General features: G+C 40.9%; 1 protein-coding gene and 1 long non-coding RNA gene across 2 annotated transcripts; one reads left to right on the forward strand and one right to left on the reverse strand.

The window, feature by feature from the left end:
* Positions 1-6,448: 6,448 nt before the first annotated feature.
* Positions 6,449-10,384, forward strand: LOC131448163 (uncharacterized). The gene is made up of 2 exons (XR_009234159.1): positions 6,449-7,256; positions 7,504-10,384. It is a non-coding gene; the product is annotated as an uncharacterized LOC131448163 (long non-coding RNA).
* A 3,260-nt stretch (positions 10,385-13,644) lies between these two features.
* LOC131448586 (uncharacterized) lies at positions 13,645-16,335 on the reverse strand. Its single transcript, XM_058621183.1, has 9 exons — positions 16,199-16,335; positions 15,893-16,121; positions 15,536-15,806; positions 15,267-15,444; positions 15,075-15,151; positions 14,805-14,985; positions 14,289-14,537; positions 13,917-14,088; positions 13,645-13,793 (listed from the first exon to the last, which is right to left on the reverse strand). Exons 2-9 carry the CDS (start codon positions 16,057-16,059, stop codon positions 13,730-13,732), a joined length of 1,359 nt encoding a protein of 452 aa, XP_058477166.1. The 5' UTR covers positions 16,060-16,121; positions 16,199-16,335; the 3' UTR covers positions 13,645-13,729.
* Between the last annotated feature and the right edge of the window lie 2,495 nt (positions 16,336-18,830).

Below are 18,830 nucleotides of genomic sequence, written 5' to 3' on the forward strand. Positions count from 1 at the left end.
AACATGTTTGTTAGTCAATGTTGTTTTGAAATTGATATATCTTTACAGATATGACTCTGTAGTGACAATCTTACAAAACTGATACATCATTAAACGGTGGTGGTGTGAGATGTGATTATTATTTAGCTTAGCCATTAGCTTGGACTTGCACAATGCATTGAGGCGATGGTTTAATATTAGACAAAGCTCTAGTATCACTTAAATTATTTTGTCAGCTGGCTAAGAATATTTTTCTTTGGGTCAGGTTGCTTCCTTCAAAAGTGTTGTTATTCAGGATTATAAAAATGACACTAAACAAAATCTATTCAGGAAAATATATTGAGGCTCCACTAACAAGACAAAAGATGTACAAATCACTGATCAGAAACATGATAAGAAGATATTGAAAGATTACATTGTTTATGTTACAGAGATATCTTGTGTCACACAATATTGACGGTGTGTACATCGCACCACAAATTCAGATCAGATTCAAACAGTTTCATGGGAATGTTTGCTGTATTTCAAACTGAGACTCGCTTTGTCGGGCTTGGCCTCACATTTGGGTGGATGACATTTGAGCCTAAAAAAATGTTTTAAAAAAAAAACTTCAAATATTACTTACTTACTGAGTTATGTTGTACTGACTGTTATTTTTTTTAAAACATATGTGGTCTTTTAAAATGTTTATTCGAATCTCGATTTATTAACTAATTTGTTTTACTAGTCCCTAAAATTGTCACATGGCATGACATGAAAGTTATTGTATAGAAAATTAAAATGGGGTAAAACTTTGTTAAGTAATTCACTTTATCATAATCTTACTCAGATCTATTACATTTTGCATTTTTTTAATCATCGTGCACAGTAAGACATCTGTCCTCAGTCTTTCAACATATTTTAGATTAATTCTGACAAATGCTGCCATAAATCTAACAACATTCCTGTGACACTTGCACTGTTGCATTGAGATTATCACGAAAAAGGCCTTTTTATTGTCACAATTTTGAATGTCACACCAAATCATATAGTGTCACACCATAGGATGAACCACACCCCACCACAACTTGTTAGTGAAAAAAGGAGTACTGTATGAATGTGAGCAGTGACAAAAAGATAAAGATGACAACTCATCAACTCATCTTAACAGTTTAACAGCCCAAAAATTTGATTAAAGTGATATTATTTGGAATTTGCACTAGGGATATCCCGATCCGATATTGATATCGGATATCGGTCTGATATCAGCTAAAAAACGAGTATCGGATTATATCGGACTGCCTCTAAAATCTCTGATATAAGCATTCCAATAGAAGCAGTCCATTCCGCGCCAGCACTTCTATCCAGCAGTGCCTGTTGTGATCACATGGGCTCTGCGTGTTGGATGCATGTAGAGCCCACATGATGACAACAACAGTGTGTGTGTGTGCTACTGCTATTTCAGGTTAAACATTTTTCTTTAACCTCTGAAATCAGAGGCTACGAAGCTGCACAGCGAGCGCAAGATAGCTGTTAGCACCACGCTAGCTCATCCTGAGGTGAGCTGCTTAAACAACATTATTTCATAAACCAGCGCCACCTGTCGACTTTGAACAGCCTCCGTTTGTTAATTATACCCAAAAAACAGCCATGCCAAGAGCTTTCTGTGTTTTAAATGTGTCCTGAAGCTCCACACACAGAGCTAAGTTCTTCTGCGGGGCCGGTCCCCGGGCTCCGGGTTGACCTGCAGGACGAGTCACTCAACCTGTGTGGGTTAGGCTAATCCAAAATAGTGAAAACAAGGGGGGTGTTCTCTGAAGACACGCTGTTTTTTTTTCACGCAGAAAACAGCTGTATCCCTGCTGAATGCGCACAAAAACAGACACAAATAGAAAAACACATCCAAACAGTGAAATCATTGCAAAATCAAACACTGAAGGTATATAACTATATCTTATAAGATTTTAACTTTATTTGTGAGGTTTATGTTATGGGACGGTAGAAAAATGAAATAAATCAGACAACAGCCGTATTCCAGCTGAATGCGCACAAAAACAGACACAAATAGAAAAACACATTCAAACAGTGAAATCATTGAGAAATCAAACACTGAAGGCATATAACTATATCTGATAAGATTTTAACTTTATTTGTGAGGTTTATGTTATGGGACATTTGGTGCAATTTCAGCCTGACCTTTGACCTTTCCGAAGGTTGCACAGATCTGAAACTCGGCACCCTAGATCAGCCTTAGTCCCTGATACACATACAGAAAAATCAGACTCCTGGCTTAATGCCTTTACAAATTATTCCAAAAAACACACCAGAACGACTGACCTTTGACCTTTCCAAAGGTTGCACGGGTCTGAAACTCGGCACCCTAGATCAGCCTTAGTCCCTGATACACATACGGAAAAATCAGACTCCTGGCTCAATGCCTTTAGGAATTATTACAAAAAACACACCCAAACGGCTGACCTCTGACCTTTCCGAAGGTTGCACAGGTCTGAAACTCGGCACCCTGGATCAGCTCTGGGCTGGTCCAGAGCTGACCAGCTAGTTATTTTACCATAAATAAAAGTAGTACCAGGCAAATAAGTGTAAGGCCTTTATTTCAGATAAAAGAAAACAAAAACCTCAGAATAAAATAAATAAAACAGAGCCTAATAACTCTTTTTTCTATTAAATTAAAGATGTCCCAGCCTAAAGAATTGAAGGCCTACACTTCAAGTAAAAAAGTCAACATCTTCAGAAAAATAATAAATAAAACGTGGCTCTTTTAGGAGCGAAACAAGTGCAAACAGAACATTGACTAAACATTTTTCTTACTTTTTTTCCGTTAAATTAAAGAGGTCCCAGCCTAAAAAAACAAATGCCTACTTTTCAAGTAAAACAGGTCAACATCTTCAGAAAACAATAAATAAAAAATGGCTCTTTTAGGAAAAAGGATTATTATTTTTTTAAACTTTTCTTAATGAGAGAAATGGGCATGTGACTGCCCTGCCAGTGATTTAAATCTTGGTTGGAATGGAGTCAGTGCCATTCTCATGCAGACATGTAGGTGTTCATCACAGAGACAACCTGCTTTAGATCTATGCCCCTCTTTCTGAGCATTTCTTTTATTGCTGTATATATGTCCTCTCCTCTGTGTTTCAAGTGGTGTTACATCCAGCAGGTCCTCACAGAGCTCCTTTCTATCTTTGTGAAGAATTCTCACATACACCAAAAGCTAGGCATTATCAGTAACATCTGCAGATTCATCAATGGCCAAAGATATGCATGGTGCACTCTGCATCACGCATCAAGCTGTGCCAGTACATCATCTGCTAATATTTCTGATTTTCGGGATTTGTTTGATTTTTTCACAAATCTCATCTTTTTGTTTTCCCTCAAATAATGTCCCAGCAACATCATTTAAGCACTCCTTCACAACTGTCCCATCACTAAATGTTTTTTTATGTTGCCCCAAAATCCACGATACATTTAGTAAACATTTGTTTGCATGTTGCTGGGCTGTAAATGTATGGGTGATGAGTCAGGTAGACCTGTCATACTGGGCTTGCAGTTTGGTTATTTTGCACACCCTCCGCTCGGACTTCAGGGGAAAATTTTGCTCAAAAGAGATGTGCTTTCATTTGTAGTGGCGCTTCACATTGCCACTTTTAATTAATGTGACGTTTTCGGAGCATATGAGGCACACGGATCCTGCTGTGCGAAGCTGCTCCGTCCCGCGGCGCATGCACTGAAAGAGAGCAGAGATTTCAAAAATGGGATTCACATGGCTCGACCTTTGACCCCCTGGTTTTGCCCCCCCGCCAATTCATAGTGGAAGAGGACACAGACTGACACGTGCGACTGCCCCACACACACTGTCGATTGACTGGAATAAACAGCCAACAACGTAGGGAGTAGTACATCATTCCGTCACATACATGTACATCATTGATATTTGAAAGTCGACGACTGAACGACCTGGCCCAGTGTCCTCTGCCCTGACCTTACCCCATGGCGGGCCTCTTGCCTAAAACCTAACCCTCAGCCACCCACTCCGCGTACAGGGTGGCCCCCCAAAAAAAGAAAAAAAAGACACCACCGCTTCTGGGGGACTTCTCGCAAACCACGCGTCCGACCGGGCGGACACTTAGACGCCAGAACCGGCCCTGTCGGTCGTGTACTCTTCGAGTTATTGCCAAAAACCCGCTCGTTGGCCCGATTAGTGGGTACTGAATACTGAGTTTGTGGGGCCAACGGACAAGAAATAACAACAAAGTCTGAGTCTGAATCTAAACAGACAATAAACAACACCATGGTTACCCATTTCCCCTTCCTCACCGAAATACCCCACGACACATTCATTACAGAAAAAGACAACATTCACTGGACCCATAAGACGGCTAAACTTATTTTCAATAACTGGTGTGCCCAATTAAATTTATAGTCACACCAGAAACCAAACCGGCCCCTGACTCACGACCAGACCTCACCACCCCCTGACTATCGCAGACATCTGCCACCAACCCAGACCTGGGGTGGAACTCACCCAGCAATATCTGCAATCTTTCCACATTTTTCATCCCCTCACAGACAGAGCTACAGCTACTGGAGAGGGGACTATCATTTATACCACGCCCTACAATCTATCACTGGGAGGAACTTCAAAGGGACTTACACAAATATCACAGACAGATCAAATTACTGGACTACTTTCACCCAAAATCAGACTTCAGACCCTCACAGTTCTCCCACCCCTCACACTGGGAACCAGAATGGACCACCCTCAACATTAAAACACATACACTTATACGAACAGACAGAAAAAAACTGCAACTGACAGACGTCCCAGACAATCTGTCTAAATAATAATCTAAAATAATAATCATGGACAGACAACAATACCAGATGGAGCAAACATAGACAATTACACAACACAACATATTACAAACCCCTGGACAGTACCATTCAACCCCAGACACAGACTAAACTCCAGACCATCATTCAGACTCTGTACAATAAAAAATTCATATCATCAAAACAAAAATACTACCTCTTCGGACCAGAAAACCTCCGACTCCGCTACTTCTATTTACTGCCAAAAATCCACAAAGAACCCCAGACCTGGACCATCCCCTTTGAAGTTCCTCCCGGCAGACCCATCGTATCAGACTGCAACAGCACGACATACAAAGTTACTGAATACTTCGAGATCTTTTTAGGGCCCCTCTCCACCATACACCCAAGCTACATCAAGGACACATACCACTTTCTGGACACAATAAGATCCATGGCTGTCCCCCACCAGGCATATTTGTTCACAATTGACATCAGTAATCTATACACATCAACACCACCCTGGGCCTGCAAGTCATCTCCACCATTTTCAATAAACATCCAGACAAGACCCAGTCAAGAACTATTACAATTACTCGAACTCTGCCTTAACAATAATGACTTTCTGTTTAACAATAAATTCTACCTTCAGGTCCACAGGACAGCCATGGGTCAGAGATTTGCACCATCCTACACCAATCTCTACATGAGCGAGTGGGAGCTTTACCTCCAGTTTCTGGATGACATCTTCGGTATCTGGCCCCACAACATCACCCACTTTCCAGAATTCATAAACATCTTGAACCACCAACCCTCCATCAAAATCACACACACCATCAGTGTTTGGAAGAAAGCCGTTTAAAAGAACGGCGTTAGGTAACGGCGTTATTTTTTCAGTAACGGTGTAATCTAACTAATTACTTTTCCCGTCATTACAACGCCGTTAACGTTACTGGTCGTAAAATGCGGTGCGTTACTGCATTGATTGAATAAACTGTAATCCCAATGCACCCCTGGCTCACAGCTAGTGAGGAGGCGGTTTAATAACGAGGTAAGCGATTATGATTGACCAAGGCAGAGTCACGTTTCACGCATTCCAGCATACACACACACACACAACAGCTAAACAGAATCGATGAAGCAGCAGAGATGGCGAGTCAGGACTCCGATGTAAAGTTGGCATTTTCAAAGTGGCGATAAAATCACTTTTTCAAGTTCATTGTGATCAAAGGCAAGAACGTACATGTAATGTGTACATTATGTCCCGGAGCAAAAACTTTGTCGACATCCGTTGTAAGCAATTCTAATTTAATGAAGCATCTCACAATGGCACACGCATCTACAAAGTTAGTTGCCAAAAACACCGATTATTGAGAGTTTGATTTATTTAATTAAGAATAAGACTACAGAGCTAAACACACTTTTTTGTTGTTTAAAAATGTACTTTTGTTGTCTCAGGTTGAGAGAGTTTGATTTAATTTGCTAGAATTAAATGCACTTTATATGGTGTAACTGTTTACTTTTCTTACAAAGATAATACTTGAAGTGCAGGATAAACATCTTGCTGTCTGTCAACGTGCAATGTTACGTTTCATTGTCGGGAAATCTGAAGGGTGTTTTATTTTGAAGGTGATATCCGCCCGTTACGCGCGCAGCAGTTTCACCGTCGCTCTTTACTACGGCCAGTCGAGCGTACTTTTTCACATCGGAGAATTACGCGGAGTTACGTGTCATCTCATGTTGTTTCCCATTACGTCGTGCCTTCGGAAAGCATCGTCTGTAAGTTCCATGCCTGTCTAATGTCTGTCATAAAGACGCGCGTGTGTGATTGTAAGAATACTGTATTGTCATGTTAGCTTGCGCTCTCTGTTTAACTTACCGGAAATTAGCTCGTATCGCCGGTACTTGCCGGCTCGTTTAAGGAGGAATGTGGTTTTTATGCTTCTCCCCTTCGGTGCTGGTAGACCTGTGTTGTGTTTGCACTGTTTAAAATGCCATGTGTAGATCGAGTTTATGTGCAATTTGTAATTCTGCATTATTTACATAGGCTTGTCTGTTTGTTTACATGCTGTTATGTGGACTATCTCTGTGTGTGTGTGGAATGATGACATGTAACATTATGTAACATAATCCATTCACAATGTTTATTTTGACATTACTGTTTCTGTTATATTTTATACAGTTTTACAAGAAAAAAGAAAAAAGAAAAAGGAGAAAAGAAGTAAAGGTGTTAAGTGGATTTTCTGAATACAACTAAAGATTCTCAAAGTTAACACTGGACTCTGTCGTTCTTGGACTTGTTAGCTATCTGTCAGCTTGTCTACGTCACAACACAGGCACGTGTGACAGAATATGCAATGAATATAGAAAGTTATGTACAAACACCCCTGAGCCCCCCATTTCTTTTTAGCAGTCTTTTATAACCAGCACTTTTATTGCAGTGATTAAAACCCCCCCAGGGCCACCTGCTGGTGAGTATGAATCATCTTCTAAGATTTGGAATCTCTAATTTCCCTGCCCCAATCTTTTGAATTCTTAAATTTTAATCCTTTTACCCATTTAAGTTTGACTTATTTTATCTTTATTATATCCCTTTTAAATCTGAAACATTACAAAAAAACTTTTACCGACTTTTTACCAGTTTTATTACATTTATCTTTGTTTTATCCTTTCAACCTCCATTTTTATTTTTTTTATTTCTCTGCCCCAATGTTTTAGGATCAAGGGACCAACTTCGTTGGTGCCAGGCCAGTGTTGAAGGAACTTTCCGAGTTCCCAAGCAACATTGACAAGGATCAAGACCTATTGAGTGGTTGGTTCTTCTGATGAATGTTCTACGTACTCTCCTCTGACAGCCTTGCGGATTAAGCTCCCGAAGCAAAGTCATAACATCATCTCTCTTTACTTGTAGACCGTACTTCTGTTTAAGTACCTGCCACATTGTGCGGTAACCAAACAGTTGTCCAGGTCCACAAAGTTCCAGTGTGATTGCATTGATGACAGTGTTTGCAGATGAAAAAAACTTTCTGCTTCATTGAGCTTACTTTTCAGAGTTCTCGCCATGTAAACATGACATCATGTCTCTAATAACGTCATACGAGTGGCCCTCCATGAAATCGGAAATGCAATGCTGCAGCATATCCGATCCTTCCACCTGGTTGACGTCTTCCATAAAAGCCAAAGACCGTCCACATGAACAACAAAATGGCGTTAAACGGTAAATGTTTTTGCCACAAAAGGGACAAAACCTCACTCGATCACAAGCATCCATTCTCACGAGACAGAAGTCACAAACTGACCACTCACAGTATAATTTCCGGGTCACTTGCCGATAGGGACATTCCCTATCTGTAAGGACTGTGGCTTTTGTAAATGTGTTTCGGTATTTGTAAAAGTGTTTTGCATTTTGTAAATTTGTTTTGAAAATGTAAATTTGTTTTAACTTTTGTCAATTTGTTTCTGTATTTGTAAATTTGTTTCAAGTTTTGTAATACTGGTTTGCACTTCCAGGCCACCGTAGATCAAGGCACAAACTCTTGGGGCAAGATCTTGAGTTGGCCCCAGACACTTGTAGGCCATCGCTTCAGGAAAGTCACTACTAAGTCTTCTGGAGAGTCCGGGTTGAACACCTCCACAAACTTGGTCACAAACATCTACTCAAACAATCTCTTTTTGTTAGTGTTTACTACACGATTCTCGCGTCTTCTCTCTCCGTGATCTCTCTCTCTCGGTCGGTCCCTCGCTCTTCTCTCTCCCTCTCAAACACAAATATCTCTATTAACCCCATAAATGCATACATACTGTTTTCACAGATACATTAGCTTTAAAAAAAAAAAACAATAAACATGTAATATATATTTTTAAACTGATTTTGTTACACATGTGGAATGGAAAAAAGGGGAGTCTCCAGTGTGAAGGTATTGAAGGATAATTTAAATTCTGTAAACACATTATTTTGCATGAACAGATTGGTTTTGTGAGAACATGGTTCCACAATCTTTCCCTTCAAATTCCACTTATGCTGAACCAACTGAGATTCCTAACAAGAGTACAAATCTCTCACATTCTGTTTGTTTATGTTCAAACGGCACAGGTCAGTTCATGGGAATCTCACATTGTTCAAACCCTGTTATTAGTTTAAACACTAATCGAGTTAAGTTCAGTCCCATTAAAATAACATTTAGAAATAAAGAAACTGTGCTAGTTAATAAATATCTTCATGCTCCTGCACATAAAGGTATACCTCCTATTGGAAATTTTTATTGGCCTTGTGGTAATGAGGCGTTCTTGTTTTTACCACCAAAATGGTCTGGGTGTTGTTATTTTGTTAACTTAACTATTGCTAATTTAGCAATACTCCCAATAACTCTGAATCAAACCCTATGCACGTTCATAAACGAGAGATGGCACAATTTTCCACCCTCTCATCATATCATTGGCGTATTTCATTGGGAGAAAAATGGGGTATCGGATTATTGCCTTGGTATGGTGTTACATTTCTGGCTGACCATATTGACAACATTACATATTCAATGTCTGGTTTTGCTAATGAAACTATAAAAGGCTTCCAATATTTAGCGGCAAATGACAAATCCCATAGGTTAACTCTGTTAAAACACGAAATGGCTCTTGATTATATTTTGGCAAAAACTGGAGGTCTTTGTCTGACTTTATATTTAACAGGTGACTCATGTGTTACAGTAATCCCTGATAACTCAGATAACATCACTAGTGTGATTACAGAACTGGAGAAGATCCGTGACTCATTTTGTCCCTCTGAATCAGCAGGTTTTAGTTTCAATAGATGGTTAAACGAACAATTTGGTCCCTGGGGTGCAATGATTGTACATCTGTGTATCCCTGTGCTAATTGTGTTTGGTATAACTTTTTGTTGTTGTACTTGTGCACTCACTTGTATGCAAGCGTTTGTGTATAGGTGGATAGGGGGAGTACTTGGAGGTGACAGAACACCATTGTATGTGAAAGTACCTTGTGAACAAAGTAAGGATCAAATGTGTGTCACATTTCAGAATGGGCCCCAGGTAACCTGTATAGTGAGAGTGATTCAGATGAAGAGATAATGTGAATGGAATTGTTTTGGTTTGCTTTTTTTTTTCTTGGTGTTTTATTTCTTCTCTTGTGATATTCTGAGAGTGAATAGTTAACTCATACTAATAGGTTTGCAGTGTGTAGTCATAGAAAAAGTTAGTTAACGAGACCATGTGATTTCCCAAAAAATATGTTGACACTTTGTGTCAAAAGGGAGGAAATGTGGGAAATGACCAGTCTTTCCTCTGTTTCCTGTAGTGGTTAAGATAACTATCTACTAACAGTCAAGCTGTGAATGGAGGCTGGGGAAAGTGTATGATAAGGAAGGGTCAAGGTAAGGAATCCACATAATGGTATCTGTTAGTCGTCGTAAACATTATAGGTAACATCTAATGGGGTCATAAACGTTATTTCTTGTGTCTGTTCTTGTTTTACTTTGATGTTTCTGTATAAATGGTAGAGCTTTCTTGAGAAACGAGAGAGAACATTTAGACCTTCTTGGTGACAGGGTCTCTCCTTTATGCATGAAGTAAAGATATGATTCACTGAACACTGATGACTCCAGAATCTCTTTCACACTACCGACTCTACATCCTGTTGCTCTGGCCAGTGCCGGCCCTGAGTAATTTGGTGCCCTAGGCAAGATTTTAGCTGGCGCCCCCTTGCATCGCAGCAGTCAATTTCACAATCAACTTTCAAACAATCACACAGAAACTGCATGTGTGTATTCAAGATTTTATTTCTTTGAGTAAAAAATATTACACCAAATAAAAACTAAAGAAAGAAACAAGTGGTAAAATTAAAAAGGACAGGAGCACCTGATACTGTGTCACTGGGCTGTGCAGAGGTAGACGGGACAGCAGCACCTGATGCTGTGTCACTGGGGGTGGTACTGAAATATTTTAAAAGTTCATCTGAAGAGAGAAGAGAAGTATATGTGACGACTGCATGTTACATGCTTGGTGTGCTATACATGGGACTAATATAGACTAATAATGAAAATGTGATGAGATTCATTCAACTTTATTGTCATTCCAATGCAATTCAGTCTAACCAGAGTGCAAAAACCAGTAAAGTGCAGTGAAATGAATATATATGTATATATAGACTATGAATGATATGGGAAAGCTAAGGTATGATATATTAACAGTAATACACTTTAACTGCACTTTAACACTGATGTAAACTTTAACAAACATAAACTGTGACACATAAAACCAAAGGCTTACAACCACCCTATTACAAAGGGGATGGACAACTAAAAGCATTTTAACTGACATACAAGCAGGAAAGACACCTGTAAAATAACACCTGAACAGGCCTAACGTTAAGTTTCCAAACGTCCCTGATGAATTTAAGGTGGAGTAACATTAACACACGTCGACTCAGCTATTTATTGATTATTAAACAATGTTGCTATCGTCCGAAGTAAGCTAGCAAGCTAACACTCTGCTCCAACAACGGTAACTACGATGCATTAAACTATTCATTTCATGCACTTCATCACATTGGCTTTACTGTACCTCTATCTTTTTTACCTTTTTCTTCCTCTTCTTTCCTTCTTTTCCTTCCTTGGGTGCCGGATGGCTTCAGTCTTTTGTTCATAATTCCGATACAGTGTCATTAATCTTTTTCTTCGTCTCTGGGTCACGGTCTGTTCAGATTCAGGCAGCTGGCCTCTTGACCCCGCCCCCCTCACAGAGGGCAGGTACAGAGCAACGGCTCGTTGCACCCAGAAAAAAGGCTTCTGCATTATTGAATAGTCTTTGCTATGACTTTATGTTGCTGTGGGCTTATATTATATTTCGAAATAATAGTAATAGTGGTACAAAAGGTACTGGTAAAAAACTGGTAAAAAAAAAAAAAGGAGTATTTATAATAAAAAAAAAAAAAATTAAAGGCGACATCGAATGCTTGTACCACACATATATGTTAGTTATGGAGGTCTACTTAGATATATTAACTTGTTTTCATGGTTCAAAACCTTCTAATCGCTGCAAACGAGCCGATCAAAATATCTCCTCACTGACGCTCTCGTCAGCCGCGCTGTTTCAGACCAAAACCACACCCCCAGAACGTGGACTGTGTTGTGATTGGCCAGCCAACGAGAGCTTTCCCACTGTCCTGTGATTGGCTAGGTACCTGGAAGTGACGTATTTAGAACGTCAGCTCTCAGATACGCAGCTCCCCCTCTGGCACGATGGATGCTCTGCTCGTCATTATCAAAACATTGTTAAATGGCTGTGTCACGACCCCGCGCCGTAATCCCTTACACATTTGACCCGGAGTCTGACTCAGAGACAGAAGATACTGTCGCAAGTGAAACACCTCCACAACAAAGACTGCTGCAGGACGCCTCAGAATGGTAATGTTTTCTCTGTGTATATTCCCAATCCTGTATGTGGTTAATTGTAGGGAGACACTGGTTGAGGCTTGATAACCCGCCCCTCCCCCCACCATTTTTTCCAAGTATAAGCTACAGCAATACCTGTACATGTCTTTTTGTTTTCTATTTAGATTTTATCACTTGCTGTTTGGTGAAACTCTCATTTTAACATTTTGTGTAGATATCTGGTGGGATTGTAATGAAAGTAGTTTTGTTCCCCTGTACGTAATATGAGTAACTGATGAATAGAACTCTTGAATCTATGAAATGTGTTACTGTACTTTTCATACACAATACTGTATCTCTGGAAGGTGCACTTGTGGGAACTGCATGACGATGCCCACAGAAGGGGAGAACGTCTGCTGTAGAGAAACACTTAAGGTATTATTTTGCCCATAAGCAATAACTAAATTAGTGTTGTAAAATAATGGATTAGTAAATGTTAGTTTAGATTTATTTTTTTATAAAGCAATGTAGTACAAATTTAACTATTTTCAATCCTGTAATTAGGCCAGTGCACTATAATGTAGCTCCATTTTCTCTAATCCTGTCTGGAACTATGATTGTACCTACCTTTTTACAGTAATAATCCATCACTTTTTTGAGTGATCCAGCTATTTTCACCTAATTACTCTATGCCATTACTGTAACAGTATTGCTCTGCCCCTTTTTAGGTTATCCGAAGAATGAATGAGCTTCCGGACACACCAACATGCATGATCTACCATCCAGGCCTGGAGCCTAACTGTTTGAACCCATACACACATGAACAACATCTACCGGGCAGACTATGGGCCTTTGCGGGGAAGAACAATACACGAGTATGTATGTAACATACAAATAAGAGGCATATTTAAATCATAACACACATAAGTGATAAAAGAATTGTGTCTTAGAAATGTTTAATAAAAACTTTTTACACAAAATGTGCACAGTGCAAGAGCAGCATTTAATTTTTTTTACATTTCTATCCACTTTTCAGTCGCTACCGGCATTTAGCATACCACAGCTTTGTCGGCTGGACAATATGTTGGCTTCCGCCCACCCCTTGACTGAAGCGGGTCACGTGTGAGGCAATGACTTCCTCCTTTGAGGGTCTGTCATACTGGGCTGACAGGGTCTCTGGGATGGCGATCTTCCTCATGTCCTCAGCGAAAGACTCTGGGTCCTCCATCACCTCCACGAACACCAGCCTCATCAATTCAGCCACATAGTCTTTAAAATGTAAAAGAGAACCATGACATTACATTCAGACAGTAATTTCTTTACTGTGTCATTACATTTTCAGCTATTTAAATTTAAATGTGTTATTTGTTGTGTTAGGTGTTAATTTAAGTTAATAAGAAAGAAAAAACAGTATTCAGTATTTGTCAGTTTTTGTAAAACATTTTATTCAGTGTAAATAACATTTTTTAGTGACTTACTGTACATGGGGTCTGTTTTGACCGGCTTTGCGGTGGGTTCTCCCTTCTTGGCCTTCGGATACGACACTCTGTAGACAGCTTGGCCTTAAGCTGTTGTTGCCTGCTCACGGCTGGAATTTTCGTTGTGATGCATGGATGCAAGGTACAACCTATGTAAATATAAAGATTCCGATCAATGAGACAGTCTTGTTTTGATTTTTAGTTCCAACGTTATGATACCCAATACTTACTTAGTCAACTGCTGTTACAGAATTCATTATAATGTATATTACCTGCATAACATCCCAACATATGGAAAAACCACATTTTTAGGAGCAAACTGCAGAACCAAACTGTGGAAGGACTCCAGCGTAGAAGTCTGGTAGTGGTGGCTTAGCTTCTCCACGTCTTTCAGGACCCTCTTGTTGGTCAGGGTCTTTTCTACCTTGTACAGTGCAACTGACCCTTGAGTAACAAAAGGTATTTATCAAATACAAATCTTTTAATTTGATTGCAATATGTTCAATCCATAATTGTTGATCTTGCATTTGAGAAAGGTGGGTTTATACAATGAATTTGAAAGAAAAACAGTATCATTTATCACAAAGTACTTATAATATCCATTTCTTTTTCATTACATTTGGTAAGGTTTTTCTTTTTCTCACCTGGCTGGAACCACTTGTTTTTATCCTTCGACACCCTGTCAGCATGTGCACACTTTGGGTAGATGGGGTTGTCGTGAGTATGCACATCCTGCATGTGATTTAGTATGGATGTCCACTTTGCCACCTTCTCTGGGCCCGATGTTGAGGACGTTGCACTGTAGTACACGTGGTTCTTTATGGCACGCAGCCACTTATTCAAAATCTGACAGTCTTTGTTTTTAGCAAGTTTCTGCAGTTTCTTGGACAAACCTGAAAAAAAAGAGAAAATACAAATACATTTTATTTAACACTTTTTCACCCTGGCCTGGCCTACTGACAAATATGTGCAATATGTCTGTACATGTTGTTATTCATCCATGTCTTAGGTATCAAAATGTGGTTGAAGCAGTAGTGAAAGGGCTCAGACTTTAGTTTCTTAGTTACTTAGTCCGTGGTCGCTATTAGAACATTTTTTTCTTAATTTGTGCAACATAGTTATACAAGTGCGATATGAAAAGCATAGTGATAAAATATTACCTTTTTCAAAGTGCCACACGTCATAAAACTGTGTAATTTGTAGGTCTCTCAGAAACCTCTGGATCTGTGGGTGTCTGTCTGTAACAATATAATCCACAGCCAAGCCATTGGATTGCAGATGGTCCAGACTTCGTCGTAGTCCCTCCTTTTCCATGTGGTAGCTACCACCCACTTCATTGCTCTGTTGAGAGAATTGCAAACACAAAGTAGAAGCAACAAATTAAAAACATATCTTTCTTCAAAGTAAAATGTCACGAGAATCCTACACACCTGAACTAGCTGGAGGTCCAACATTTTGTTGCTGTCCATGTGCATCAAGGAATAGCTCCCAATTTTTGCAGAGTGCCCTGAAGTAAACAGAACAATATGAATTCATTTCTTAAAAAAAACTAGTGATTGATTTTTTTTTATGTTTACAAGTGGTATTTATGATTTTGATGATGGTCTGATTTTTTTCATTACCTGGAGAATCTGCACGCATGTCTCCTGCAACTTGAACTTTCCCCCCCAGTTTCAATGTGGAGAAAAGGACCTGCTGGTCACTCTTCCACTTGTGGACGATTGCAGGTTCCAGGTATTTCCTTGCATGTTTCCGGAAGGTGTCATAATGAGAAATCTGGAGCTGCAAGGCGCGGCATAGCTAACATAACAATAATACAAACAGTGTTTAGTAATTGTCTATTGGTTGAAAGTGTCATATGATTTGGACGAAAAAACATTAATAGTAATACCTTTTCCAGCTGGATGAAGGATGCACCAGTGAAATATGTAGCAGCAGATAACTGTACATTGCCAACTGGGGTGTTCTTAATCATGGGCTGACTTTGCCACTTCCTGGAGTAGTTGCATTTTGGACACGTTTGATGAAATGCAACATACGTGCCCTTCTGTTGCTGCTGCACTTCGCAATTTCTCTTGCACACTGGACATGTGTCAAAAAGCTCCCTCAGGCAGGACTCAAATACAATGTATTTTTTATCCATGTATACAGCACTTTCCGTCCTACAAATGTAACAAGACAAAAAGCATTTAGCCTCACTTCTTTGATCTGAAGTGACAAGCCTAGTGAACTTGAAGACAGTACTTACGACATTGTTGAATCATGTGTTGTTAGGGATCCGCCAGGAGTAAAGGTTGGGTCATTTGGGTCGACTTGTGACTCTGGTGAGGTGAATCCCTCTTCCTCCTCTGACTCAACACATGCTCTTTTTTGTGGTCCAAACCCTGGCCCCTTTATAGGTGTGGATGAAAACATGTACTCAGGCAGTGTGGTTTGTGTGCCAGCAGTCTCATGTGACAACACTGGTGTCTGGGTCCCTATGGAGTAGATACAATGTGTGAACATTTCATGCTCTTCACTAATTTGGTTCTTATGAAATTTCAATTCTACTTACTTTGGCTGTGCACGTGTGCTTTCAAGGTCCCAATTGACAGTTGAGTGGCACATGTTCTCACACTTGGAGCTTCTGTTTGTGTGCCCGTGTGGATAAAACGATCCTGGTATGGAAAATAGTAAAGGTTAAAACAATAATACAGATCATGCTAAAAAGACTGGCTTTCTACTTCATTACCTTTCCTGAATCTGCCCCAATTCGACTATAACTTGTTCCCTACTTTAACATAAACACACGTTTCCAACACCGGCTGAATAACGTTGTGTTTACAAGTGAGAGAGACACATGCACGCAATTGAAACGAGCGAACACGGTCCCAAACTTCTACAGCGATTAGCCTGCTTAGCTCTGTGCTCCCCGGATAGTCACCCAAAATACAGCCGTGTTTATCGGCATGGAGAGACGTATACACGCAATTGAAACGAGCGAACACGGTCCCAAACTTCTACAGCGAGTGCCTGCTTAGCTATGTGCTCCCCGGATAGTCACCCAAAATACAGCCATGTTTATCGGCATGGAGAGATGCATACACGCAATTGAAATGAGCGAACACGGTCCCAAACTTCTACAGCGAGTGCCTGCTTAGCTATGTGCTCCCCGGATAGTCACCCAAAATACAGCCGTGTTTAACGGCGTTGGAGAGACACATACAAGCAATTGAAACGAGCGAACACGGTCCCAAACTTCTACAGTGAGTGCCTGCTTAGCTATGTGCTCCCCGGATAGTCACCCAAAATACAGCCGTGTTTAACGGCGTTGGAGAGACACATACAAGCAATTGAAACGAGCGAACACGGTCCCAAACTTCTACAGCGATTAGCCTGCTTAGCTCTACAATCCTCTGTGAAGTGGTTGCCACATACATGGAGAATTTTGGGAAATGTAGCAGGCGCATTCCCATCAAAAATGAACAATATCCACTGAGCTTTTGTTTGCTCATTGGGGGGAGCTTGTGGAGCGTCTGTCCTTGTTTACTACAACCCAGAACAGAGCAAATCTTTTTTTCGAAGACATGTTCTCAACCGATATGCTCAGCAGCTACAACGAGACTAGTTCTTCTTCTTCTTCTGCAGTTGAATTTACGCAACCGGATGTGCCCGGAGTAGTGCCCGCACCAGGAGGAGCTACGGTGGTGAGAGGAGTGTTGAGGATTTCTGATGACATCATCAGCTTCGGGAAGTGCAGATCCGCTTGGCAGAGCCAAGGAAAACAATACATTACATTACATTACATGTCATTTAGCAGACGCTTTTATCCAAAGCGACTTACAATAAGTGCATTTAAACATTTGGGTACAAATAAGAGCTAGAAGTAAGTAAGAGCTTCAAGTAAACCAAACTATGAAGTGCTAGTCGTAAGTGTGATGTATAGGTTTGTTTTTTTTTTTCTTTTTTCTCGTCGTCGTCATCGTCTTAGTCGAGGTAGAGTCGGAAGAAATGTGTTTTTAGTCGGCGGCGGAAGATGTGGAGGCTTTCCGCTGTCCGGATGTCGATGGGGAGCTCGTTCCACCATTTGGGAGCGAGGACAGTGAACAGTCTCGAGTTCTGTAAATGTCTCTGCGATCCTCTCAGTGAGGGGGCAGCGAGCCGGTTTGACGATGCAGAGCGAAGTGGGCGGGCTGGGGTGTAGGTTTTGATCATGTCCTGGATGTAGGCTGGACCGGATCCGTTTGTAGCATGGAACGCAAGGACTAGAGTCTTGAAGCGGATGCGAGCAGCTACAGGAAGCCAGTGAAGGGAGCGGAGGAGAGGTGTAGTGTGGGAGAATTTTGGTAAGTTGAAGACCAGTCGAGCTGCTGCGTTCTGGATGAGTTGCAGGGGTCGTATGGCACACGCAGGGAGACCAGCCAGGAGGGAGTTGCAGTAATCCAAACGTGAGATGACAAGAGCCTGGACCAGAACCTGTGCCGCCTTCTGGGTTAGAAGAGGCCGTATCCTTCTGATGTTGTACAACATGTATCTGCAAGATCGAGCTGTTGCAGCAATGTTGGCAGTGAGGGAGAGATGGTCATCAAGTGTCACACCCAGGTTCCTTGCGGTATGAGACGGAGTTACCACAGAGTTGTCGAGGGTGATGGTTAGGTCTGCGGTGGGAGAGCCCTTTCCTGGGAGAAAAAGAAACTCAGTCTTGTTGAGATTGAGTTTCAGGTGATGGTCAGATATCCACTGAGAGATGTCGGTCAGACAAGCGGAGATCCGTTCTGCTACATGTGTGTCGGAGCTGGGAAAAGAGAGAATGAGTTGGGTGTCATCGGCGTAGCTGTGATAGGAAAAACCATGAGAGAGAATAACAGAACCAAGAGAGTTGGTGTATAGAGAGAAGAGGAGAGGGCCCAAGACAGAACCCTGAGGGACCCCAGTAGCTAGAGAACAGGGTTCCGACACAGATCCTCTCCAGGTTACTCTGTATGTTCGGTTTTGAAGATAGGACGAGAGTAGGGTAAGTGCAGAGCCTGAGACACCTAGTTCTTGAAGGGAGGAAATAAGGATCTGGTGGTTAACTGTGTCAAACGCTGCAGAGAGGTCCAAGAGGATGAGCACAGAGGAGAGAGAGGCAGCCCTGGCAGTGTGGAGTTGCTCAGTGACAGCAAGAAGTGCAGTTTCGGTCGAGTGACCTGCTTTAAAACCAGACT

Source organism: Solea solea, chromosome 21 (genome assembly GCF_958295425.1).
Source record: "Solea solea chromosome 21, fSolSol10.1, whole genome shotgun sequence".
NCBI classification, from domain to species: domain Eukaryota; kingdom Metazoa; phylum Chordata; class Actinopteri; order Pleuronectiformes; family Soleidae; genus Solea; species Solea solea.